This window comes from Pteropus medius, unplaced genomic scaffold, assembly GCF_902729225.1.
Source record: "Pteropus medius unplaced genomic scaffold, Ma_sr-lr_union100, whole genome shotgun sequence".
NCBI classification, from domain to species: Eukaryota; Metazoa; Chordata; class Mammalia; order Chiroptera; family Pteropodidae; genus Pteropus; species Pteropus medius.
In genome coordinates, this window is record NW_024354502.1 from 6,617,210 (window position 1) to 6,643,551 (window position 26,342).

The window sequence follows — 26,342 nt, forward strand, 5'->3', positions numbered from 1 at the left end:
GGAAACACGCGCCCAGCCGCCTTGGCGCGCTTTAGAAACATCTATTCGGCCCCGTGTACCTATCGCAGGGCCCTGGGAGCTACGGGAGCTTGGTTCTCGCGCCCTAAACCTAAGCCTCGTGACCCCACGCAGCGATGAAGAGGACCCGCGAGGAGGTGGACGCGACGCTGCAGGTCGCCAAGCTGAACCGCGCCGAGCTGCTGCCGGCCGCGCACTGCCTGGGCTTCGGCCCCGGGGCCAGCGCCGCCGCCGCCGGCGACTTCTGCCTGCTGGAGCTGGAGCCCGCGCTGTGCCAGCAGGTGGAGGCGGGACGCAGGTGAGCGGGGGCGGCCGCGCCTCCAGCTTCGTGCCGGCCACCTTCTGATTTCCCGGCAGGGAAACGCAGTTTGAGGAGACTGGGCCAGAGGGGTGCATTGATTCGACAGGGGGCTCACAGCAGCCTGGTGGCCTGATCCCCAGCTCGCTGCCTTTGCCCTAGGATTCCGCGCCACCGCCAGGCCGTCCAGTTAGCTGGACTGAGGGAGGCTTTGGGACCGCTCCAGCCAATCTCGGAGTTCTGTGTCAGCGCAGACAGGTCAGGAAATAGAACCTCGGTGAAGGTTTGAAGACGTTAACAGTGACGCCAGGGGCTGCACAGTACTCTTGGTCATTCTACCTGAAAATCTAACAGAAATATCTAGCTAGTATTTATACAGCTCTTCTTGCCTTTTCAGATTTATTTTACCCTGACAATGGGTAGCACTGTAGGGAATACGTTTAAAGCCATTTTACAGACTTGGTGATTGTAGAAGGCCCTCAAAAACACAGACCTGCGTGGGGTCACCGACTGGGGATCTGAAGCAGTTTCTAATCTAAGGTCAGCTACCTATTTGCTGAAAGACCGTGGATTAAAAAACAAAATCAAAGAAGTTTAAAGACTCGCTCTCAACTGTGTAGTCCCAGCTCCTGGAAATTAGGACTGTCGGTTCCTCCACCACTTGTGTTTTATTTTATTAGGTGGTTTGTTCTCTCGTAGGTTCCTTTCAATGGAATCCTTTGGGCTGTCTTTCAGTTTTCATACTTTCCCCATCAAACAGTATTATAGTTCACTGGCCCGTCTTCAGATGCTAGCTCCAAGTGTCTTTAAGGGAACTGAAGGAGAACTTTACTAGTGGATTTTCGTCCCATCTGAGTAGGCGGGGATTTGAGAAAGGACTTCAGGTGGGAGGACCTTCTCCTTGCCCAGTTATAGTTAATCTAGCTGGCAAAAACCAGAAGGCCTGGAAATGTGTGTTTAAATTTTTTCTTTTTTTTTTTTGTGCGTGTGGAGGGGTAGTTCTAAACAAAATATTTCAAAGCAGCGATAGTGCAACATAGAAATAAATGTTAAAGAGTGGGGACTGGGGAATATTAAACGTTATCAGCACCAGGAAGCTAATAAAAATCCTTTTTTATTCTTTTCATTTAAATGAAGGCTTAGTTTTAAAAAACTTTTACACAGCCTTCTATTTTAGGTTTTTAAATATCATTTATTTAAAAGAAATGAATTGTGTACAGAAGGGTTAAAGGTGTTATAGACGAAGAAAATTGCTAGAACCAACTTTCTTGTCACCTCATCATCGTTGTCTTTGGTCATTCTTTTTTTTGCCCCACCTGTGACTCTTTGTCAGAGCCTTCAGTTAGACCAATTTTTAAACATATCTTCTTCATATTTTTCATTAAGCATTGCAACCTTTTCATAAGGTCCCAGTTTCTTTGCAACATAGCTGATGATTAGGCCAGGATGTGCTCCTTTGATTGTTGGGGGATTCTCAGCACAAAACAAGAAGGACCACTCAGATGGGAACTAGGACCAGCAACATGATCATCATCTGAGAGCTTGTTAGAAATGCAGAATCCAGGGCCCCATCCCTGAGCTACTGAATCCCCATCTGCTTTTTAACAAGATTTGCTAAGATGCATACACATAAGTTTGGAAAGTACTGTTTTTGCATGTTTTAGAAAAATGCGACATCTCGACTGAAGCTTCTGTATGCTTTGTCTTGTGCTCTTCCCAGCAGTTTGCACAAAGATGCCATGTGGTGACATTTGGGTTCTTTGACTCTTGCCCCTGTTATTTTTCCTTAGTGAGGCCACCAGATGCCCCTCTGTCACTTAGTCCAGTTCTTGCTCTGGGGAGTCTATCATTGAGCAAGGACTATGAGAGCAGGGGCCAGATATAGCCTCAAGACTTAATTTTAAATTCTACCAGCCTAGAAGATTTTGGAACTTTATAATGAAGATGTCCTTTGGCATTTCAAGAAACCATGTATTTTCCCATTTTCCTACAGTCTTGTGATTCGTGGTGATAAAGACGAGCCGGCTGTGCTGTGTAGTAAAGACAAAACATATGACTTGAAGATAGCGGACACTTCCAATATGTTGCTTTTAATTCCTGGTTGTAAAACTCCAGACCAGCTGAAGATGGAAGAAACACACTGTAACATTATTCACACCGAGGTACTGTTTTTTGGTCTCCCGATTTGTATAAGTATGAGAATGACTATACATATTCTAATTTTGCCTTTAATTAAAAACTTCAAATATGAAATGTATAATCATAGGAGATCCGAAAAGTTCTCTAATGAAATTTGAAATTTCTCAGCATTATTTTGTTCGTAGTCTTGTGAAGTTGTCTTCGTTTTCCTAATCTAATGTTTAAGTCCCAGACGAGTTGATCATTTTTTGTAATGTAGAAAGTTTGCTATTAGGTGACTCATTCTAAAAGCTTTACCTGTTTTGGGTAAGTTTTTCTGTGGAAATGTTTTGAAAGGAAACTCCTCCAAACCATAACTAGTGCATTCAGTAATATTTATAAGGTAGAGAAATGAAGAACTTTTGAGTTTTCGAGGGAAATGTGTTTGTCTCCTTCGAAGTTGGTTTAGTTCTTTACTATCTATAGACATGTATAACAAATTCTTAATTTTTTTAGAGATTACTGATGACAGATAAACAAAAGTCTCCATCCTGGCTAGATTGTTACACATATAACAATCAAAGCACAGCCCTTAATTCTGTCAGAATGACTTCAGGCCAACTTCTTTTGTAAAAACAATTAGAATAGAAATAAGGGAAAATACTTGGAAGTCTCAGTGATTTATAGGATGTTGCAAGAACAGAAGATCTTCCAATAAACATTGTAGTTTGGTTTTTGTAGGGTTATGTCTTTCATTGTAATTGACTAGAAACATTGGCATTTCATTCTTTTGTAAAATATTTTTTCATCACTTGTTACGTAGGTGTTTTTGTGAAGGTATAACAGTATCTGTGAGTACCTTTGAGTCCTCATGGGAATTCTATGTACTGAGATTGAGTAACACTTAGCAAAGATATACTAACCAAAATTTTAATCTAATTGCACTTCGGATGCCTACTAGGGCTACGTAAGGAGTACACATGAACAAAGCAGGCTGGCTTTGATGAATGGTGTGGATACCCAGTTTCAAGAGTAATAGGGATGGTGGGGTGTGTGGCAAATGGGAGAGCACAAGCCCCCCGTAGGTGGGTGGCCACTTGGCCTTTTGAGAAAGCAGACCCAGTCTTACCAGATCTTCTGATTTCTTTTTTCCAAATAAAGCTTGAAATTTAGACTTTGGAAGTAAAAAATCTCTTAATTTTTCGATGTCGGCCACTAATTTAAACTCTATGCTAAACCTCCCTTTGTCCTAATACAAAAGCACACACCAACGTCTGTGTGCTGGATATAACCGGCAGGCTGCCGGTTTGTGGACAATGGCTAAAAATCAATCTTTATTGTTTGGTCCTTATGCTCCTCTTTTGAAGGCCTTACATTTAGCAGCATCTCCATCTGGTTCTGGGCCTTGTTTTGTCAATCAAGCTTTATACTGGTTTGAGAGTAGAAGCATCCCCTGACCTTCCATTTTAGAATTGGAAGGTACTCCAGAGATAAATAAGTTCAGCTTTTCCTCCTTTCATGGGCAGCTCTTATTGGGCACCTACTAAATAGCTCTTATTGGGCACCTACTAAATGCTAGACACTAGACAAGTTCTGGAGATAGAGAGGGAAATCATATTTATCCATCATTTAGCCACTATCAGCTCGATTTCTTTGAGCGGTAGGCTTCTCACTGTTACAAGTCCAATAAGGAATTAGCTGCAATTCTAGGTAGTAAGGAAAATCCTGCATTGAATAGAAGTCTCTCTCCCTTAACTTCTGCTTAATTTTGACATCATGAGCAACAAGGATAATCCTTCTTCCTTTTAACATCTTTTTGTTATTTGAAGGCTGTGATAATGTCTCTTTTCTGTTCTTCAGCCTAAAAATACTCATTTTCAGTTATTTCTGCCTGGTTTGTAGAACTGTCACCATCTTGGTCATTCTTTCTAGGTATACTCTAGTTTCCAGAGTACAGTTGAGATATAGAGCTCAGTTATTGGTTTTCACTGTGTTGGCAGCATCTTCTTAATTGGGCTTTGAAAAGATGTTTCCTGAAGATACCCATCTATTGGCTTGAGATGGCTGGATAGATGTGGGTGCCTTCCCAACAGAAAACAGAAGACAGGTCTCTCCTTGCTTCTTCTTGAGGGTAGATGGGTTGTTTGAAATTTTGTATGAAATTTTCTTTTAGAGTGGACCCTAAATGTTTATATTTATGTTTATAATTTATAGATATTTATATTTATAATTTCTATATATAATTTATATATATTTATGTAATATATACTTATAATTTCTAGATCTTTGGCTTTTCTAATAATTATTGGGAGTTAAGAAGATGTAGACCAAAATTAAAGAAGCTGAAGAGACTTTTGATGGAGAATACCTACGAAGGACCTGACAGTGAAAAAGAGGAGAATTCAAATTGCTCAAAAGTAAGACTATTATTTTCATTGTTTAATTTGGAATTTCAAAAATAGAACTATAATTAGAGGCACTTAATGTTGACATTCTTACTTTTTTGTTTATATTATGAAAATTTCAAACATACCCCAAAGTTGAAAGACCCCTATATGTTCATTACTCTGTTAAACATTTATTGCTACTTTGTCAATCTTGTTTTCTTCTATCTCCTTCTGCCTCCCACCTTGTTTTTATTTTTCTGGAATATTTTAAAGCAAATCCTATATATCGTGGTGATGGTTGTGTAGACGAAAGCTCACATTTCTAACTATGCAATTATAATTTTTTAGAAATTAAATTTTTAGTGAAAATTATAATTGGGAGCTCTTGAGAAAATGCATTATGATAAGTATTGGAATTTATGTATTACATAAATACTTTATGGAAAGTATTTTTTACTGTAATGTCAGAATTGACTAATTCCTAGAAGTATGGAAAAATATTTAGAAACCAATTTAAAAAAAGGCTTTTATAATTTCAAAATTATAGAACTCTACTGATTCTGAAGACCACATTTGTATCAGAAGTTCTCTTTTTCTCCATTGACTGATCAATTTCTTTTTTGGAACAGTTTTATTTAGAAATAATTCATGCATCAAACAATTCACTCATTGTAAATTCAACAGTTGTGAGTACATTCACAGAGTGGTACAATCATCACCATAATGAAGTTTAGAACGTTTTCATCACCCCCCAAAGAAACCCCATACTCTTTAGCTATTACCTTTTAATCCTACCTTTCCTTCCTTCCATCTCTCACCTCAGTCTTAGGCAACTGTAATCTATTTTCTGTCTCTACTGATTTATTTGCCTCTTCTGGACATTTCATATGATAGAAACATGTAACATGTGGCCTCCTCCGACTGGCTTCTTCTTTGACTTCGCATGATGTTTTCAAGGTTCATTCATGTCGTAGCATGCATCAGTAGTTTATTCCTTCTTATTGCTGAATAGTACCCTATTTTTTTAGATATACCACATTTTATTCACCCCTTCATCAGTTGATGGACAATTGGGTAGTTTCCTTTTTAATTATTACGACTTGCACTGCTGTGAACATTCATGTACAAGTTTCTGGTGGATTTCTATATTCATTCCTCTTGGTTATATACCTAAGAGTGGAATTGATGGGTCATGTAGTAACTGTATAACTTTGCAAAGAACTGTTCTACTGTTTTCCGAAGTGGCTGTACCATTTTACATTCCATCGTATGAGGGTCCCAATTTCTCCACATCTTTGACAACACTTGTTATTATCTGTCTTTTTATATCCTAGTGGATTTAAAGAGGTAGCGTTGTGTTTTTGATGTGTATTTCCCTAATGACTAATGATGTTGAGCCTCTGTTCATGTGCTTGTTGACTATATATCTTTGGAGAATGTCTATTCAGGAAATCCTTTGTTCAATTTTTAATTGGGTTGTTTTATTACTTAGTTGTAAGAGAGTTCTTTATATAGTCTAAATACAAGATCCTTATCAGATATGTGATATGTAAATATTTTCTCCCATTCTCAGGGTTGTCTTTTCACTTTCTTAATTTTTTAAAAATTGTAAATGTATCTAACATAAAATTTACCAATTTAACCGTATGTGTATAGTTCTTTGGCATTCAATACATTAAAATTGTTCTGCAACCATCACTACCATCCATCTACAGAAAGTTTTCATCTTCTCAAGCTGCAACTCTTTACCCATTAAACACTAATTCTCCGGTCTCCCCTGCCCGCAGCTTCCGGCCACCACTATTCTACTTTTTGTCTCTGGATCTGACTACTTTTATATCCCATATAAGTGGAATCCTACAATATTTGTCCCTTTGTGTTGATGATATTTTGAACTACAAAAGTTTTTCATTTTGATGAAGTCCAATTTATCTATTTTTCTTTTGTTGCTCATGTTTTGGTGTTATTTGGCGTCATTGCTAAATCCAGCATTACAAAGATTCAACCCTGTATTTTCTTCTGTGATATCCACTGACTTCATGTAGTAATCATTACACATGAACAAAAGAATTTGAACTGGTGTATGAATGTTGCTTTAATCTGGTCTATGTATTTACTCCCACAAACTCGGTAAGTCTTAAAAAAATGTTCTACATAGGAATTAAAATGATTCGTTTTCTTGTTTCAGTATACAACTGAAGATTTGCTCGATCAAATTCAGGCAAGTGAGGAAGAACTAATGGCTCAATTACAAGTGCTAAATGCCTGTGAGATTGGAGGTAGCATTGCCTACTATTATTAATAATGATAACATTGAACATTATATAAGAGGAGTTTTGGGACATCTTCACCCCGTTGCATATTGTTTATTTAATCTTTTGGGCTCAAGGACGATGATATTTGTATTTTTGGGTGTGGGGTAGAGACTACACATGATCATCTTTACACGAGAAGATCTGAGTGTGGCTAGTGACTTTAACTACTCTTTACAGGCCTTTTTCTTTGGATTATGTAGTAATAGAACCACGTTAGAGCGAGAAAGTGTCTCCTGCTTTGCAGTGGACAAGAGCATGCTGCTACTTTATCAGTTTATTAGCCAATTAATTTGCCTAACATGTTCTTTGATAAATACAACTTTTGGAATTTGTAGGTTATTGGAGGATTCTTGAATTTGATTATGAGATGAAACTTCTGAATCACGTAACTCAGCTTGTGGATTCTGAATCTTGGTCTTTCAGTAAAGTTCCTTTGAATGTATGCCTTCAGGAACTTGGCCCTTTAGAGCCAGAGTAAGTATGTTGATCACCGTCCCTCCAGATTTCCTTAAGGGGAAGAAAATTATATTCCAAGTTGGATCTAAACCCAGGGCATAAGTATAGACTATATTTTGATATCTTATAGAAATTTGAAAAATATATAACCAAGAAGGACTTGGGAATTTTGGTCACTAGGGTGAATAAATGTACGTGATGGTTATATAATTATGTTTAAGCCATTTTATAATAGTCTGGCATGTAATAGCTTCCCAGTATATTTTACTTAGTGCCTAATGTAAAGTTTTACTTGGCAACCCAAATCATATACTATTATTTCAAATCTCAAATTTCTATCTTAGTTTCTAGTTAGCAATGGTATCGAACATATAATGCATAAAAATGTGATAACTTTTCAAATGAGTGTTTAAAATTTTTCAGGAAAATGATCGAACACTGTCTCGAATGTTACGGGAGAAAATATGTAGAGGAAGGTAAGATTTGGAAAGTATTTTAACTTGTATGTTCAAATTAACGTGCCTTTCTGAGGTGTGTTCATGTTAAAAATAACTCCATGGTTATGTGGGAGATGAGTTGTGTATAATTTTCTGTGAACTGCATGGAGGAAAAAGAAACAGCAGTGTAAGAAGAAAATATGAAACTATCTGGTACCTTTTCCTCAGGTGAAGTGTATTTTGAATTGAGCGCTGACAAAATATGCAGAGCCACAGCACAAATGCTACTTCAAAATGCAGTGAAGTTCAATCTGGCTGAGTTTCAAGAAGTGTGGCAACAGAGTGTTCCTGAAGGAATGACAACTAGGCTTGACCAGCTTAAGGTAAGGTAGTGATGGTGACCGCCACCATAACTCGATGGGTTAATATTAATTACTAGGTGAAATGAAACTTGTATTGGAACTGAATTTGGAGCCAGTATTTATTTTCCTAGGCACCCACTACGAGTGGACTATGCACTCAATCCATCTCACAAAATCCTTAAGAAAAACCCAACGTCTTCTTGAAGAATAATTTACATATTATAAAGTTCACTTTTAAAAAAGATTTTAGGTAAATTTAGTGAATTACACAGCCACCACGGTCTAGTTTTAGAACATTTTTTTAAATGAGAAATATTCTTTTATTAAAAGCACATTATGTGCTAGAAGATGGGTTATGTACCCCCGGGGGAGGGGGCGGGGGGAGGGCAGGTTACAGCCAGGGAAGATGGAGAGCTGGAGCCTAGTTTGGGAACATTTTAATCACCTCAGTGAGAATCTTCAGGCCCATTTGCAGTTAATCCCGGTTCCCATCTGGGGTATTGCTTTTGATTCCACTTCTCTCCATTTCTACTGTTTTAGCCCAAACTCTCACGTTCATCTGGCTCTAAGTAGCAACAACATCCCTAAGCAGGCCTTCTATACTTTTGATTGTGCTCACCTCCAATCCATTCTCTGCAGTGCTACTAGAATGATCTTTTTAAAATGCTGGTCAGCTTAGCTGAGCATCTCGCTTCAATCTCTGTAATGGTTGGCCACTGCATTTAAGATAGAAATCAAGAATTTGTATCTTGGCCCTCAAAGCGCTTCATAATCTTCTCCATAGCTTCATCTCTTGCAACTTTCTCTCCTGCTCACTGTATACCAGCCTTCTTTTAGGTTTTCAGAATCATCAAGCTCTCTCTTACCTTAGGACCTTCATACAAGGCTTTTTGTTCTGGAATGATCTTCTCCCTAATTTCACCTGGCCACCTCCTACTCATCTTTGAGTCACTTCATCAAGGAGTCCCTCCTTCACTCTAAAACAATGCCTTCTGTTTTATTCTTCCTTAGTACCCTCTATTTTTCCTTCATGGCACTTATCACTTAGCTTTGGAAAAAACTGTCTAATCATGCAGTTCCACACTCTCTCCTTCGATAGAATTTTGTTCACTGTTGCTTGACAGTATATAGCATACTGCCTGGCATATATTGTATGCCTGGTAAGTATTTGTTAAATAAGTGAAAGGATTTGCTTAGTATTTACGGAGTTCCTTTTATGACTAGGCACCATGCTTGACATTGTAGAGAAAACATCACGCGAGGTGCCTCAAGGTCCTCATCCTGGGGACTGGCAGTGGAGGCGGGTGCACATTACACGTGTTAATCTCTTCTTACAACGTAGGGCAATCCCTGCCATGGGAAGGGCATGCATGAGCTGTAATAGGAGCAAAGGAAAGGGGCTATCGATCTGGTCAGGATGATTTTTCAGAAGGAATGGATGTTTCAGCTGTTGAGTTGGAAAGGATGAACTTAATTCTGTAGATGGAAGGGCAGAGATGAGAATCGGAGAGAGCATGTTCCAGGGCATGGAGGGATAAAAATTGGGGCACTGTTAGTAGGGATGCATGACTGGAGTGAAAGGTGCTGATGAGTTAGTGAGGGACATTGTGGACTGTGGTAAGGAATTTCAGCTCTATCTAGAAAGCTCTGTGGGGCCATTCATTGACACCACTTAGAATCTAGAGCTACCTGATGAGTTTTGCCTTTTAGAAAGAACACTATTACATTAGCAATAGGTAGGGAGGGAAGGAGTGCAGAGGGAGGGAGGGAGGAAGGAAGGTAGGAAGGTAGGTTGACTAGGTAATGAAAAAGGAGGACCATACAGGCTCTCAACATTTAAATACTAAGAGAGTACTGACCAAAGAAATAGGTGATGGAGAACAGACAGAGAAATGTTGAGGCTTTAAAACGTGTAGGATGTAGTGACCACTTAAGTGTGGGGTTTGAATAATGAAATCGATGATGATGCCTAGCTTTCCTGGCTTCCTAGGATAGTGGGACTAGAGCAGGTTTGGGTGACAAACACGATTAGTTCATATATAGGTTTGGATATAGAGATCGGGTGCTCAGAAGAGAGATTTGAGTTTAGGTACAAGTATTACAGTTATTAGCAAGTTGAAATTACAGGTTAGTCAGGACAGTGACAGTGAGACAAGTAGAGGGGTCAGGATGGAGGCCCAAGGAACTGCAACATGAAGTTAGGGGGAAAATAATGGGACGGTGACGTCAGATAGACATTCAAAGAGGAAGGGGCAACATTGACAAAACAGAGCTAACCAGATGAATCCAAGAAAAGGGCCCACTGGGTTTGTCAATGACAGGTTATTGGGGACCAAACTAGAGCTGTGTTGATATATTGTATGGTAGAAGCCAGCCTGCAGAAGGGAAAAGGAGAATTCACTGTTTAAAGGAGGTGTTTTGTTTTTTAATGAAAAAAGCTATTGTAAGTCTCTGGGTAATTTGCTAAGTTTCATGAAGGTGGCATCTCAATGCCTTGGGCTAAGCTAAACCTAAAGTTAAAAGAATGAGTCATATTTAAACATTAGACCATTACGTTAACTGTCCTTTTTCTCATTTCTTAATAGGGTTTAGCCTTGGTGGATAGACAGTCGAGACCAGAAACCATATTTTTGTTAAAAGTAGATGATTTACCTGAGGATAATCAGGAACGTTTTAATAGTCTATTCTCTCTAAGGGAGAAGTGGACAGAAGAAGCTATTGCTCCATATATTCAGTAAGTAAATTATTAAAAATGAATTTTGAGAGTTCTTTTAAAAAAATAAAGTGTGGCATAGGGTTTTAGATTTCTTATTAGAACACTTTTTTTTTTTTTTTTTTTTTTGGTGTTACTGTCTGCTTCCTTCGAAACTTTCTCAAGTGATGGTTGTCTTCTCTATCATTTTCCACAACTGCTGATCCTGGAGTTTGGGTATATGTTATCTTTCTTCCTTAGCACAGCTTCTGAAAACCACTTCTCTGCCCTCCTCCCTGCAAAATTGCCACTCTTAGAGGGATGGTCAAACTATGTACCCCACTATGACTCCAATGCCAGCACCCCTCTCAGATGCCACTTCTGATCTTTCCTGCTGCCTTGCTTTAACATTTTGGTAGAAGCCAGATTGCAGAAAGACAAGTTGCCCCGAAGCCACTGCTAATAGGACCTCAAATCCACTAATACTGTCACCTCTTCACTGTGTCTCACCTCTCAAGTCCTCTCTCTTGAGATTGGATTCCCTGGTCAGTCTCTCCAACTTACTCTCCGCACTACTCCTTTGGCCTTCTCTCTCCAACCTGTCATAAACCTCCCAGGCAAAAACCTACAAAGATTAAACCCAACTTTCTGATTACTTTGTGCCTATCCCTGGGCAGCTAAAATTTCCTAGGTAAAAATATGTCGTGGGGCTTGCGAAGCTCACCTAAGAACTTCAATGCTACTTAGGGCCCCTGGCAAGGCATAATTTCCTTGTGAAACTTTTCTACCCTTGGAGCTCACTTTACCTTCTCTTTTCTCTTTTCATACCACCAGCACCCCATTTCCTCTTCATCCTCAGCTGATGACCTTGTTTCCTGAGGACATGGAAACAGACAAAAACTATCTTTTTTTCTACTGCCAACTCTGCCAGCCTCTTTGTGTCTGCACCCACTGTGTTTGCAGTCCTGCCTGTATAATGCACCACCGTCCTCTCAAGTTAGTCTTCCTTCTGCACTGGATCCATCTCTTCTGGTCTTTTAAAGGCTTACATCTTGTTATCCCTTTCCTTTCGTGTTATTAATGTCTCCCTGTCTACTGGATTATTCCCATCAACGATATTCTGTAGTATTGCTCATCTTTAGAAAACAACAGTAACAGCCAACTGGACCCCATGTCCTCTGTTCTTCTTCACAAGAAAACTTTTAAAAGTTTGTGTACTCACTTTCTGCTTTGTCTCCTATTCTTTTCTTAACCCAATGACATCCATCTTTCTACATTCAGCAGCCAATTGTCTGTCCTTGTTTTTTTGGCCTCTTGGCACCATTTGACGCCCTGAACCGCTTTATACTTGAAATATACCAGTTTTCTCCCTCTCCCCCAAGGCGGCTCCTATTCTCTTTTGCTGTTGTCTCCCTGTTCTTCCCAATCTTCAAATGTTGGAGTGTTCCAGGACACTGTTTTTGGACACACGTCTTCTGTTCCGTTTATATTTCTTCCCTCGGTGCCTTCATCTAGACCCGGATTTAAATTTAGTGTCTTCCTAATTTTATCTTCATACTTAACCTTTTTCCTGAGCTCCAGATTCTTATATCAAGCTGCCTAACTAACATTTTCACTTGGATATCTAATAGGAATTTTAAACCTAACATACTCATAACAGAACAGTTGATACCCCCTTGTCCTAACCCCATCTTCCACATCTCAGTTAACAGCACTACCATTAATCCAGTTACTCAGGCAAAAACTCGAGCAATCACCCTTGTCTTTTTTTTCTCTCACCCCCTGGTTCAAACTATAAGCAAATTCTGATGGATCATCTCATATTTGACTCTGAATTGGTCTCCTTCTATTTGCCCTCTTTCTCTCTCCCTTTTTTTTCCCCCCCAAAGTTTTTATTTTGGAAATTTTGAACATTCAGAAGTGACAGTATAATATAATGAACCCTCCATGAACTCACTACCCAGCTTCTATAATCATCAACTCATTGCCTCCACTATTTGAAACTTAGATCACATTAAGCTTTTCCATTAATTAAAACCCTCCTAGTGGCTTCCTATTATGCTTAGAATTAAATCACAACTCCTTCCCATGTTCTTCAGGGCCCTACATGATCTGGCCCTTGCTCCCTTCTTCAGTTCATGTCCTCCCTTTCTTCCCTCCATTATGTTCCAGTTATAGTCTCCTTTTGTTGGGAGGGCGGGGTACAGAAGAGTAAGCTAAAGTTCAAGGAGGGGAGGCAACCTAGACAAGCTCACACAGGTGGCCAACTATCCAGGATTTCTGAGTCTAGACCCCTCCTGTACCACATTGCTTGTATTTCTAATTTGGAGGCCGTGTGATAAAATGAAAAAACCTGGGCTTTGAAGTCATACAGAGGTGGCTGCAAAATTTGGCTCTTTTACTACCAAGCCTTGGTTTACTCATTTAATGTGGGATTAAATAATATATTACACATACTCTTTGTGAATGTCGAAGATACCGCATGTGATATACCTAGTTCAATTAAGGCTTGGTAGTAACTGCTCTCTACCCTGCCTCTTCCGCAGGCACACATACACTTGTTGGAAAGATGGATTTAGGAGAAAGAGATATAAGTAACTAGTACTGTGAATATTATGCTATGTTCTCTAAAATATTCATGCTATTCTTTTTTTTTTTATTGTTCCCGCAGAGATTTGTGTGGAGAGAAGCAAACCATAGGTGCATTACTCACTAAACATTCTCGATCTTCCATGCAAAATGGTGTTAAAGTTTACAACTCAAGAAGGCCTATTCCTTAAAAGAACATTCTTTTTGGGGGGACTAAGTTTCTGGTTATAACAAAAAGGTTCTTTTATGTATTTGTATTCCAGACTTTTAAAAACCTAGTGGTTTGAGGCATTATTTTCTCCTCATCTTAAGCATTTTGAAACGACCACTCTTTTTTTCCTAAATGTATATTTCTGTATCTTTCAAATTTTGTTTCTATTATGTACCAGTGTACACAGTGTAAACAAGAACAAAAGAAAGTGCTATTTTTTATGTTTAGTATAGTTCTATAGTCTATATGGTTTTATTTATACTTTTTGGATTAAACATTTCAATGAACTAGGATTTGACATTCTAATCATTAATAAATTTAAAAGCTTTCAGACAACTAAATAGTTAGTTTCCTAGAAGAGAATTATTTCTTCACTTAAATGTCATTTCTCAAGTAAGTGGGTTCCCCTCCACTCTGAGCCTTCCACCAACAGGAAGTCACTAGATGCCATTAGTTGTCTACCTTAGTTCTTTGCACTGATGATATTGGCTTGACTGCTTGCTCCTCTGTTTGCCTGGTTGATGGAAAGACACACTTTGGAATGGCATGAATTTGATCCTCAATCGTATGTGAAGGATACTCATACAGCAGTTTATGATCCTATAATGGAGAATACTGACACAGGTAACGTCACTAGAAAACTATGTACAAGTAATGTTGGATAAAGTTCTTTTATAGCTTTATTTTCCTAATTTGTTTTCATTTGGGCCAAAATTCAAATTAATTTTAATTTAGCTAATGAACTTGTCACTGTGACAAGTTGGAGAGGGTAGGCACAGATAAATCTGGTCTAAGGTTAAAATAATGTTAATGGATAACCCACAATTAATTAACCAAGACATAACTGTTAATTGAATTTACAGTTGTTTTATCTTCAAGCACATAAAATGCAGATACGATGGCTTCAAAATATTTGTCCTGTCTTTCAAGAAATTTTTCTGGATCTATGTGGATTATTTTATTTAAACACACACACACAAAACCAAGGCAGCAGTACCTAGTGAGGAATCTGGAGTCTGAGTTAGATGATCCGGGATCTAATCACATATTTTGCAGCTTAAATCACTGGAGCCCAGTGAGTTTATGGTGTCTGTTTACACGACAGACCAGAGGCACACCCCTCCTGGTTTTAGGAGACTCAGGTTCCTAGCTCCGCGCCCCTAGCTCTTCGCAGACTTTGTTCCCATACTTCTCAAAGTGCTTGCGCTAGACCTTTATCACTCTAAAATTTAAAGTTCTCTCCTTTCTCTCCCGCTCTTCTCAACTCACCTAATAAATATTTATTTGTGTTCGCTGTCCTAAATCTCAACAGTACTCACCCACTATAAGTCCATGAAAAGGCAAACACAAAATCCCACCAGTATCGCAAGGCCCGCCCACCTACAAGAAACTTCCGGTTCCGCCCCCTCCGCCGGCTTCCGGTCACGCCGGAGGTCAGAGGTGACAGCCAAGATGTCGGCTGGCGGTCGCTTTGATCGGTGTCTGAGAGGCACGTCTCCGTGACAGGAGCTCGGCGAAAGTGGCTGAGGGGAGCCGAATCGGGAGAGCGAATTTGAGGCGGCGGCGGCGGCACGGGCGGGGCCGGACCTGGGTGCCAAGGGAGCTCCGGGGAGCGCGGGGGAGCCGGGGAGTGTGCGGTCCCAGAGCCCGGTAATGCCCCGCAGCGGTCGGTGAAGCCGAGAACCCAAGCTCTGCCGGATCGCTTCATGCCGCCGACTGGCTTAGAGCCCGCCAGAATGAACAGGAAGAAAGGAGACAAGGGCTTCGAAAGCCCAAGGCCATATAAATTATAAGTATTTTTTCATCTCACTTTTCTCTCCTAGGTTTTGTTTTCATTAGTTATATTTTGTGATTGCTTGGAACTGACTTGGTTGGCCGGGGAAACCCAGTGGGGAACTAGATCCCGCTCACTGTGGTGGAAATAAATATTTCCAGGGTGAAAATGCTTTGAATGACAGAGTAATTCCAACAGATTTAATGCCCCTTGCAGGTTAACAGACCTTTTTCTTAAAAGTACTGCACTATATTTGTCCAAAGAAATTTATTTTCGTGGCTGTTGCTAAATTTGAAACAAGCAAGTTCACCCAATCTGTAGTGTTTTAAAATTAGAAAGTGTGATTTTGAACTGCTTAGAACACAGTCGTTGCTTATACTTGGATGGACTTATGCTTCATTTAATAATAGAGATGTTTTCTTTATTTTTTGTATTTTTTAATATACAACCCATCAGGTCGTCTGCATCAACAACATAAACTTCCAGAGAAAATCTGTTGTGGTAAGTATATTCTCAACAATCATAAGCAGTAACAAGTCCACCCTTTACCAATACTTAGAAACTTTCCCTCCCCTCGCTTTTTTTTTTCCTATTTCCTGATTAAAGTTTTGTTCCCTTTAATCTGTTGTGGAATATGAATGTCTGTATTACCAAGAATTTTAGATTTGTACATGAAACAAGAATAAGCCCATAGTGAGATTTCTGCTATAAAAAAAAATGAAGATTAGCACACACACTGACTTGGCTAAGAGGCCAGTTTTGTTTTCTGATTTTTGACTGACCTCGTTAAGGTGACATTGCTTGCTAGTGAAATTTTAGATAAGGTGTTTGAAATCTAGTATCAACCTCCCCTCCCCCATTTAGGTGTATGGATTGTGGATATAATTCATTCTAAGAAAGTCCTTGACAGTCCAAGTACTTAATTTACTCTCTCAGGGCGACCTGTGTTAAAAGACCAAAATCTTAATGTGAGCTGGTTTTCTTTGAGTGATGGCGTAAACTTTTCTCTCCAGCTTGTTTGCATATGATGAGCTGTACAGATATTAAAAAGTAACATTTTCATAAGAATCATAGAATCTTAGATTTATAAGGATCCTTAAAAGTTCATTAAGTTCAATTTCTTCATTTAAGGAATTTCTCTTTCAGTATTCCTTACATATGGTTTCTTACCTTGTACCTCATGGAAGGATACTCAAGATATATTGTGTTGTATGAATAGGGTAGTGAAGACATAAGAATTAGGGAGTCTAATTAAGAGGTTACTGTAATAATCTAGGGGAGAATTGATGAAGCCCTGAATGAAAATTTTAGCGAAATGGCATAGAAATATAGTAGACATGATTGACTGAATTACTGTGAACATTTATTGCGTACATACTACATATAAGACTGTCTTCTAAGGTTATATGTGCATGACCAGCCTCACTTAATCTTCACAATGACCCCATGAGGTAGATACTATTTTAATTTTTATAAAAAGCATCTGAAAGAATGGAGGCTAACTTCTTAAAGGCATGAAGTTAATAAGTAATCGAGCTGTTTTTAATTAAGAGTGACCTAAGAGTCATTTGCAACTCCCTTCTGTTTATTGTTCCCCTTCTTTACCTCCTCTGCCCCTGGCAAAATCATAGGCAGAAAGGGATTGCAGTTGAGTCTTATTAGGAATGCTATAAAGGAGTTGTGGATGATTTTAGGTTTCCCACTGGAAATATTGGCCAGATGGTATGTGGGTTAGGGTCCTGGAAGGAAACGAATGGCACATTCATACATGTTAATTGAGGGGAAATAGTGAAAAGACTACTTCAGCAAGAACAAACGGGGTTAAGAGAAGAAACAAGATAGAGGAGCACACTAGATAGCATTCAGGAACAGTTACCACTTTAAACCTGAATAAACAAAGGGAGAGGTTACTAGAACCTACTGTAGCTGTGGGAGAGTCCTTTAAATGGCCTTTGGTAGAAGAATGAAGCCACTGCCTCCCTCACCCTGGCAGAGAGGAACCTGGGGGAATAAATATAATAAGCTTACTTTTCCTTCTGCTCTTCAGTTTCCTCCGGTGTCTCCCATTTGAGCAAGCCAACCAGAAGCCAGAGGGCCCAGTTAGTGCAGCTCCTGGAGTACAAAGTAGGGTGGAGAGTGGATTAGGAGGAGCAAAAGGAGACTAGAACAGTTTACCTCGTTTACTCCAAAGCATCTTATTGTATGTTGAGATAAAGAGCTAGTGTTCCCAGCACAGGACTTACAAAGTCCTATCAGCTATTGTAGGGGTTAGCAATAGGCAACTACCTATTTTTGTAAGTAAAGTTTTATTTGAACACAATCACATCTATTTATATGTTGTCTATGGTTGCTTTGGAGATTTGAGTGGCTGTGACAGAATTGTGTGGCTTATAAAACCTATTTACTGTTTAGCCCTTTAAGAAAAAGTTTGCTGACCCCTGAACTAATGTAATAGTGTAAAGAAATGGCAATTCAGTACTCTTCCCACCTAAAATATTAGCTATCACCAGAATCTTTCATAGTAGATAGTGGAAAGAAAACTGCGTAAGAGAATGTGAAACTTATTACTACAGCCAGTGCTTTCTTAAGTTGGTGTCAAGGCCATAGCTGATAAAAAGTTTCCTTATTCCTCCACCCATTCCATATCTCCTTTCTTTTTATCAGCATTTCTTTTGACCTGACCTAGACCTTTTCTGTAGGATCTGCATCCTTGCTTGTCCTATCTTTATTGAGTTGTTGCAGTTTTCCATTGAGTAGGAATATTGATCAAGTGAGATCTAAGAGGCATTCCAGCGAATCCTGTATATTCCACATGTAATTTTTATCCTTACTGTATAGGAGAACCTCAGTTCCTGGTTGATAATTGGGATTAGTTTCTCCAGCCAGTACAGTGACTTCTTTTTCTGCCTATTGATTCATTGTCCTAAGGAGCCCAAAGTGGTCAGGGGACAGTCTCAGCTTCCAATTTAATGGAACCTTGACTATGTGCCCTAGCGGATGCATTTCTCCCTTGACCACTAGGACCTCTAAACACACTGAACCCAAGGTCGCAAAGACAGGAAGCAAATGTTCTTTCAGTGGCTTGGTGCAATAGTGAAAATTGTCACTCCAAATTTTATCCCTTGGTTCTCAGATCTGTTTTGGCTGTGGAGAAGTGACCCTATTTTTTGTCCACTAGTTTAAGACAGCATCCTTTTGAACGTCTTTCAGTTGGTGCGTAACTGAACCTTTAGCAATCGATAATGCCAGCTGCTTCTGGGTGATGGAGCACAGGATAAAACCAGTAAATTTTCTGTGTTTTAAGAGTCCGTTGCCACCTTTCTGTGTATCAAGGGAGGCACGTGTGAGGTATTGCAACATGGGGTTTGAACTTAAATGTGGATTTCTGTGTATAAGTGGACCAGCATAGTTCAAATGCTCATTGTTCAAGGGTCAGCTGTTTTCCATCCACAGTTGGGAATCCGCGGTGGTGGAGGGCTGACTTCAGTTATATGTGGATTTTCAACTGGATAGCCGGTGCCCCAAACCCCTAAGTTATTTAAGGGTCAACTGTACATTGTAGTTAGAGAAGGAAAATCTAGAATACGTGTCTGTTCTTAACAGGACAAATCACTGTCACCCTTATGACGCAAGCTGTCTGATGCAGTTATTTTTCTACCTAGTGACTCACTGATCCTTCCTGGGAAGGTCCCATTAGAAGCTTACTGTGATCTTCTGCTTTTGGGAAATGGGCACTTGGCAGTGGTGGTAGTCAGTCAGATTAGCCTTGATGGGAGAAGACGATGTTGTTGGGCTCAGGCATAGCCTCCATTCTTGCCACCATGACCATTTTGTGTATTGAGAAAGGTGGCTAGGGTAAGAGTCTGTGACATATACTGGATAGATAATCTTGGCAGTTGATGTTTAAGGGCAGTAGATGCCCTCTGATGGTCATTTATGTGATAACAACATGAATATTTTCGTATTATACCTATTCTGAGAAATCTATTCATATACTCACTTCTTCCACCATCTTCTAATTTTCAGGGTTTCAGTCTTATTCTTTACAAGTTCCTAACCAGCTGCCCATGGATCAGTATAGATGGGTATTTCAGGTCATCTCTGCTACTATGTAAAGTATGTACTGTGCAACCAGATGTATTTCCAGTGTTTTGCCCACTGTAGGATTTTCTTCCATTGTTTTTCAGGGCCACACTTCAGTAGGATTCTTATGTCAGCTACTCCCCATTTCTAACTGGTACCAGCAAAACTGAGAACTTCATAATTCTGGCTTGTGCTTCGTCCTATTCTATCAACTAAGCATAGGGAACTCTCTATGAGGCCGTAGGCGTGGACCAAGGAAGAGGTGGAGAAGCAGAGGGAGCAAGTCCCACTGGATTCTGAGTCACTTGCTCATGCTGTTTGCTTGTGCCTTATTGAATCCGCTTGGCCTAGTCCAGATGTGTTGTTTCCATTTAAAAGTGGAAAGGTGCAGCACATGCTCAGTTTTAGTCTTCAGAGCTTCATATTACACTCAGTTCAGGAGGGCCATTTCAGGTAACAGTCTTTGGAGTCCCATGGTCATGTGTTCAGTCTCTACTGCAGGTCTAGTAGCAATGGCAGTAGTTGCTTTGGAAATGGGAGATAGTTGTTGGCAGAAGAGGTCATGGCCATACTCCTAAACTCTGGGAATGTGCACTGTCATTCTCTTGGAGAAAGCCAAAGTCTATAAAGCATCTCTGTCTGCCATGGACATTTCCAATACCATTGGATATGCTGAGTCATAAGGCCCCAGTGGCAGGGCGGCTTGAAATAGCCTGGACCTGCTATAGGATCCATTTTTGCCTTGGAACCTCTCAAAATTTATAGCCTTATAGGTTGCTTAGTAAGCAGTATGCCCAACTATAGATATTGCCTTCAAAATCCAAAGAAGCTTCTTCCCTGCTCCTCCCACTTATTCCTCCCCCACCATCCAGGGGAATGCAAAATGAAGCAACTTTCACTTTAGAAGGTCTATTTTTGTGTCTCAGATCACTGGAATCTCAGAAGCCTTATTGATGTGACAGGCATCTGTAATCTGTATGTTTTTTGTTAAGGCATTTAGAGAACTTACTCATCCTTTCTCACCAGGTCCAGTAGTAAAATATTGGTACATCAGTGTAATTCTCAGTGTGCCATCCTGCAGTCAAGGGACCTTTGAACTATGTTTTGACTGAGCAGGAGAGTTGATATAGTTATTAGTTATTCAGTGACAGTGAAGGGATTCTGTTCTTGAAAGCAACCTGCTTCTGGTTTTTTGTTTGTTTGTTTTTTGGTTTTGGTATGTGGGGGAAGCATTTGCTTGATAATTAGTTGCAATATTAGTGCTGATTTGGTGTAGTAAAAATTCTACATCTGCAAACATGGTTGTGATTGGCAAGTTTGTGATAATTTACCATCATTCTCCAAACCTACTTGACTTTTGCACTGGCCAAATAATTGAGTTAAATGAAGTTGTAGTAGGCATTTTTCAAATCTTTCATGGCACTTATCTCTGCAGTTCCCCAAGGGATGTCTAGTTGCTTTGATTTACTATCTTGGGAAAGTTAAATGGGCAGTCTAGTGGTATTCACTTAGTCCTTCCTTAATAGTCCTCACTCCATTAGTCAGAGAATGAATAGGGGGATTTGCCAGTTACTAAAAATATAAAAACTGTATGTTCTGGGACTGGGGAAATAAGCACTAGTGCTACTCTTGAGATAGACGTGGCCATGACCCTCTTTATTACCAGAGACATCTGGTCTGATTAATGGACTATAGATATGTTTTGGGATTCCAGGGATTCGTGTCAGATCAGAACCAAAATATAACTCCAGAAAAAAAACAAAAATGAATTAATCTGAGGGTGACATAGATCTCAAGATTTTAAAAGAAAAATGTGAGACTTTAACATGTTTTAGGCACAGGAAAAAAATCCTGTAGAGAAGAGAAATTGTAATTATAGGAGAAAGTAATTATTAGAGCAGAATTTCTGCTTCTAGTGGACTCGTGGATGGATCATGCTTAAACAGGAGGAAAAGATAGGTACGTATAACAGAAGGGCAAGAGAATCGATAGTTGTCAGAAGAATGGTCGAAGTTAAGAATCCATGGAGAATGGAGAAGTAGCCCTAAAGGTTCCAGGAAAGATAGTGGTGAGAAACTGGAGGATGTCAAGGAACAGGAGAACTAAATGTGGTTGAACAGGAGGACTGAAGAGAAGTAATAAGAGGGACGGAAGGATAGACACTGGACATTGAAGTTTAAAATGTCAGCATCAGAGCAGTTCTGAGCGGCGATGAGTATGATCTTGTTTGCTGTCCTGGAATGGAAGTGAAAATTGTAGGAATTAAAGTCGGAATTTTGAAGCAGTGTAACGGCGTGTATCAGATATAGCTACATTCAAGTCACTTAGAGTGATGGTAGAGATGGGTTAGAAAGGGAAAGTATGATCCTTTCAGTGAGTGTTGGGGAGTTTGGGATATTAATGAAGACAAATAGAGGATGGTATACCTGTATGGCACGAACACAAAGGAAAGAAGTAGAAAAGAATAATAATAAGTGCCATCTAGGATTTTAAGTGCTTTCCCTATATTAAATTGCTCAGTTGTCATAACAACACCAAAAGGCAGGTAGTGTCATTCTTGTTTTACAGGTGAGGAAACTGAGGCATAGAGAGCTAGAGTAACTGAGCCCAAAATCATACACTTACTAAGTGGTGGAGCTGAGATTTGAATGCAGGCGGTCTACCTCCAGAACCCACGCATTTAACAGTGACACTGTGCTGCCTTTGTTCATCTGCTGTATGCTGTATTAAATCCTGAAAATGGTCTAGGAGTAGCAGTGGAAACTAGGTTTCCTGTTTTCCTCTCCTCTAATTTATAGCAAATGAAAGAATAACTTGTCAAGGGGGATTCATAGACATTCTTTCTAAGGCTAAAAGGTAGAGAAGTTTTTGAAAGGGTCGAATGGCACAGGAGAGGTTGCTTAAAGTAGGATAGTGACTCTAGGAGGATGGTCAGCTGTTGAAGTGGGGAGAGAACAAGGAGCAAGGAGATATTAGATCACTTGCGGGGGTTGCAGTTATGTCAGTGGCTAAGCATGATAGGGATTGGAGGCCAGTCACCGGGTCAGTGTTGCAGGCAGGTATCGGTTAGGACTCTAGGTGGTGTCAGAGACTGATAATACAAGAAGACTGAGTTTCCCTGTCTTTGTGAAATATACTGCTTTCACTGTTTTGTTATTGTTAACATTAGTTTAGAAAGCCAAATCCTGCTCTTACGTTTCACCTATGGTCTTATGTTTCACCTATGTAGTTGACCTTTGACATCACTTTCCAAAATCTTTTCTAGTTAACTTTTGCCATTATCTTGGTTCTGCTTGCTGTCTTTCAACTGATCCACACTTATTTATGTAGATTAGTCATTGCATCGCTGATATGCTAATTAAGAGAATTTGGGTCTTCCTCCTTGCAGTTGCTCACAGTTAATACCTTTAAACACAGAGGCTTCATCAACAGTGTTTTTTGCTTCTGCTCTTTCTGTGCTCAGTTGCTTCCACATAGCTTTTAACATGGTCTAATTTAAGGATGTATAGTTCTCTTATTTGGGAATTGGGGTAAAAAGAGCTATGGAATCTCTAGGTTTTTGAGCAGTTGAGTTGAATGTTATCTAAAAAAAATTCTTCCATGTTATTTAAAAGCCTCGTACTGGGAGACATGGCATAGTGAGTGGAAATCAATTAAGGTCATTTAGGAGTGGATTTGAAACTCAGTTTTCCACTTATTAATGTTATAATTTTCTTAACTGTGTTAACATCTATAAAAAATACAACATAGTACTTATCTCTTAAAGTTATTGGGATTATGACAGTATTTCATGTAATATATGGCATATAGTAATGCTCATTAAATAGTAACCATTATAATTGTTATTATCTAGTCCTTTATGGTTATTGCTTGAATTTTGTCTTCCATATTCCTGTTGCAGCTTCTGAAATTTTTCTGTTCACTTTGCAGCCCCTGAAATGTTACTATTTCATGTCTTTCCATTTTTTTGTGTTTGAGACCATCAGTATTCAACCCAGGATATTTCACTCACTGAACACATATTCCATGTTTCATTGGTGTCTTTCCCATTTGATTCAACACAAGGGGGTGGTGGGCAGTCAGTGTGTTTAGCTCATGTCGTAGATACATTTTTCAGATGGATTGCTTACCATGCAGCTAAAATAGAACTACATGTATGTGGCCTCTGAGACTACTTGGTAGGTAATCATCAAGCACTGTGAAATATGCTCTTGGAGTCAGCAGTTGATATTTTCTGCTTGCCCGAGTGTCTCTCACAGCTCTTGCTCTTTCACATGTCCTGGTTTACCTCCTATGTGCAGAGACTCATACTTGTTAGCTTCATTGATGTAGTTTTTGACTCTCTTTTGGGGGACCATGTTCTTTCACCGACTTGGTTTTGATTCCCTTTCTGCCTCCCACAACGTCATTTTGTTTCCTTCCTGTTTGGGTTCCAGTCTGTCCAGGAATAATTATATTCAAGAGTAGTGAGTCCTTTCACTTCTTTTCTAGCAGATGGTCTAATTTGCCAGATAGTGAATGTGAACCACCAGGATGATGAAGTGTACATAATTCACACCCATTCAGTCACTAGCACAACGATATTTGGAATGAAGATACTTGGAGATTACTTGTATGTCCGTAGCCATTTGGGATAATGTCTCTGGAGTGTTCTATGTGTATAAGCAATAAAAATCAAAGATATGTGTTCTGAAGCTTACCAGTTTTAATTATAATGCTTTTTTCTTTATCTTTACAGGGATTTGTGGAACTGACTATATTTCCCACAGTTGCAAACTTGAATAGAATCAAGTTGAACAGCAAACAGTGTAGAATATACCGAGTAAGGATCAATGATTTAGAAGCCGCTTTTATTTATAATGATCCAACCCTGGAAGTTTGTCATAATGAATCAAAACAGTAAGTAATACATTTAAAAGTTGATATCTCTAACAGTGTTTTTAATTTCTGTTGCTTTTACCAGTCTGCACATTTCGTTCTAGAAATTTTACTAGTTCTGTTCAACATAGTAAGTTATTAAGTTTTCCTTCTTCAGACTACAGTTTTAAAGAAGTACTGTTGGAGAACTTTAAATAAATTTTCTTAGCTATTTTTCTAGTATAAATGTTTTTTTTTTTAAATACTTCATAAATATTAAATGTAAGTTCAATAAGTTAGGTGGTCACCAAAATTTGTTGGTGATTACTATAAAATATCCTATAAAATTTTTTAAGTATTTTAGAATATTATATAAAAATGTGTCTGAAATATATCATTCCTTCACCTGAAATATTACATCTATTGAGGCTACTTCTGATTTTTATTAGTAAATATATATTGTTGTGATCAGTTTTATACTTTTTTTGATTTCAATACTTTGTTTTTACTTTTCCACACATCATATGATAGGCTTCATATTTTTGTCATTTTTTTGGTCAGGTAATAGTCTAGTTATTCAGTATACTATAGTTTGTATGATTATTTTCCAGTTGTTTGGTATTTGTATAACTTCCAGCTTTTATGATCATAAGTAATGCTGAGTAAATATTATGGCACAGATAAATTTTTTCTCTTTGAATTATTTCCTTAGGAAAATAGGATTACTTATCATTCTTAAGGCTCTTCTTAGCATTTTACTTGATTGTGCCCCAGTAAGATTTTTGCTGATTTAAGTACTGTCAACTGCATTTGAAGGCACTTGTTTCAAAACTTTGATAGATTAGATTATACATTTTCTATGATTCTCAGTATTTTAGAATAGAATGCCCCAAACTATAAACTCTTTTTTTTTTATATGTTATAAACTCTTTTTAGTCAAGATGGTATTTGAACTAGTTTAGTTATGTAATATTGCCTTAAGGTAGCAGTTCTCAAAGTATAATTCCCAGCCAAGCAGTGTCCACATCATCTGGGAACTTGTTAGAAATGCAAATTCCCAGGCATTACCTCAGACCTGCTGACTCAGAAACTGAGGATAGGGTCCTGCAGTTTGTGTTTTAACTAGCCTTCCAGATGATTCTGATACAAGCTAAAGCTTGAGAGCTACTGTCTTAAAGGATTGGAAGGGTTGAGAAAGGAGGCTTCTTTTAGACATATTTATGATCCCAGTAATCACTCATTTAGACTTTTAAACTCAGAGAAGAGAAAATAGAATTGGGAAAAATTCAGGGAATCTCTGAATTGGTCCTGTGCCTTCTCATTTCGTAAAGGTGAGCTGTTGAAATTACATTGCTTTTATAGCCACACTTGTGGATCTGATATAAAAAAAAATGACTTATTACAAAATCATCTGTGTCCTCTTCTGCCCCCAACCAAAAAACAAAGAATCATCTGCCTTTGGGTTAGTATGTACCACTAATGAATGGAAAAGGCAGGGAGAGGAGCCATTGCCTTGCCAGGAGGCCAAAATAGCTACCCTTTCGAGCCTCAAACTCTGAATTTGATTGCAGAATAAGAAGCTTCTCCATCTGCCAGTTACAAAACAGTGTTTGCACATCTGCTTTACCAGTTGTTGCTGCTCAGGTCTCAAAGAAGATGATCTGTGACAATGCAATGATGAGAACAGTGGGCCCCAAATCTGTTGAGGAAGCAAGGTTTACTTTGGCTATGTTTATTGTGAGGCA

The 26,342-nt window shown here is 39.0% G+C and overlaps 2 protein-coding genes across 4 annotated transcripts in view; both read left to right on the forward strand.

Moving 5' to 3' along the window:
• DSCC1 (DNA replication and sister chromatid cohesion 1) lies at positions 1-14,224 on the forward strand. 2 transcript variants are annotated; one of them, XM_039853872.1, is made up of 9 exons: positions 3-316; positions 2,310-2,478; positions 4,717-4,851; positions 7,010-7,100; positions 7,472-7,610; positions 8,016-8,068; positions 8,258-8,412; positions 10,977-11,125; positions 13,755-14,224. In XM_039853872.1, exons 1-9 carry the CDS (start codon positions 135-137, stop codon positions 13,861-13,863), a joined length of 1,182 nt encoding a protein of 393 aa, XP_039709806.1. In that variant the 5' UTR covers positions 3-134; the 3' UTR covers positions 13,864-14,224. The 2 variants fall into 2 exon arrangements, with proteins under 2 accessions (XP_039709807.1, XP_039709806.1); XM_039853873.1 differs by lacking the exon at positions 10,977-11,125 and having other exon boundaries at positions 1-316.
• A 1,286-nt stretch (positions 14,225-15,510) lies between these two features.
• The window catches only part of TAF2 (TATA-box binding protein associated factor 2), a 67,679-nt gene continuing 56,847 nt past the window's right edge, over positions 15,511-26,342 (forward strand). The window contains exons 1-3 of one of the 2 annotated variants that reach the window (XM_039853869.1): positions 15,511-15,672; positions 16,104-16,158; positions 24,479-24,639. In XM_039853869.1, the coding sequence (XP_039709803.1) occupies positions 15,590-15,672; positions 16,104-16,158; positions 24,479-24,639 (299 nt within the window). In that variant the 5' untranslated portion in view covers positions 15,511-15,589. The remainder of the gene's footprint in view (positions 15,673-16,103; positions 16,159-24,478; positions 24,640-26,342) is intronic. The other variant, XM_039853870.1, reaches the window with a different exon arrangement.

What these genes read in the sequence shown, in the direction of transcription:
- DSCC1 (XM_039853872.1), top strand. Translation starts at nt 135, where the DNA reads ATGAAGAGGACCCGCGAGGAGGTGGACGCGACGCTGCAGGTCGCCAAG. An exon ending in CAGGTGGAGGCGGGACGCAG is followed by an intron (nt 317 to 2,309) that starts GTGAGCGGGGGC and finishes ATTTTCCTACAG; the next exon opens with TCTTGTGATTCGTGGTGATA. An exon ending in CTAGGCTTGACCAGCTTAAG is followed by an intron (nt 8,413 to 10,976) that starts GTAAGGTAGTGA and finishes ATTTCTTAATAG; the next exon opens with GGTTTAGCCTTGGTGGATAG.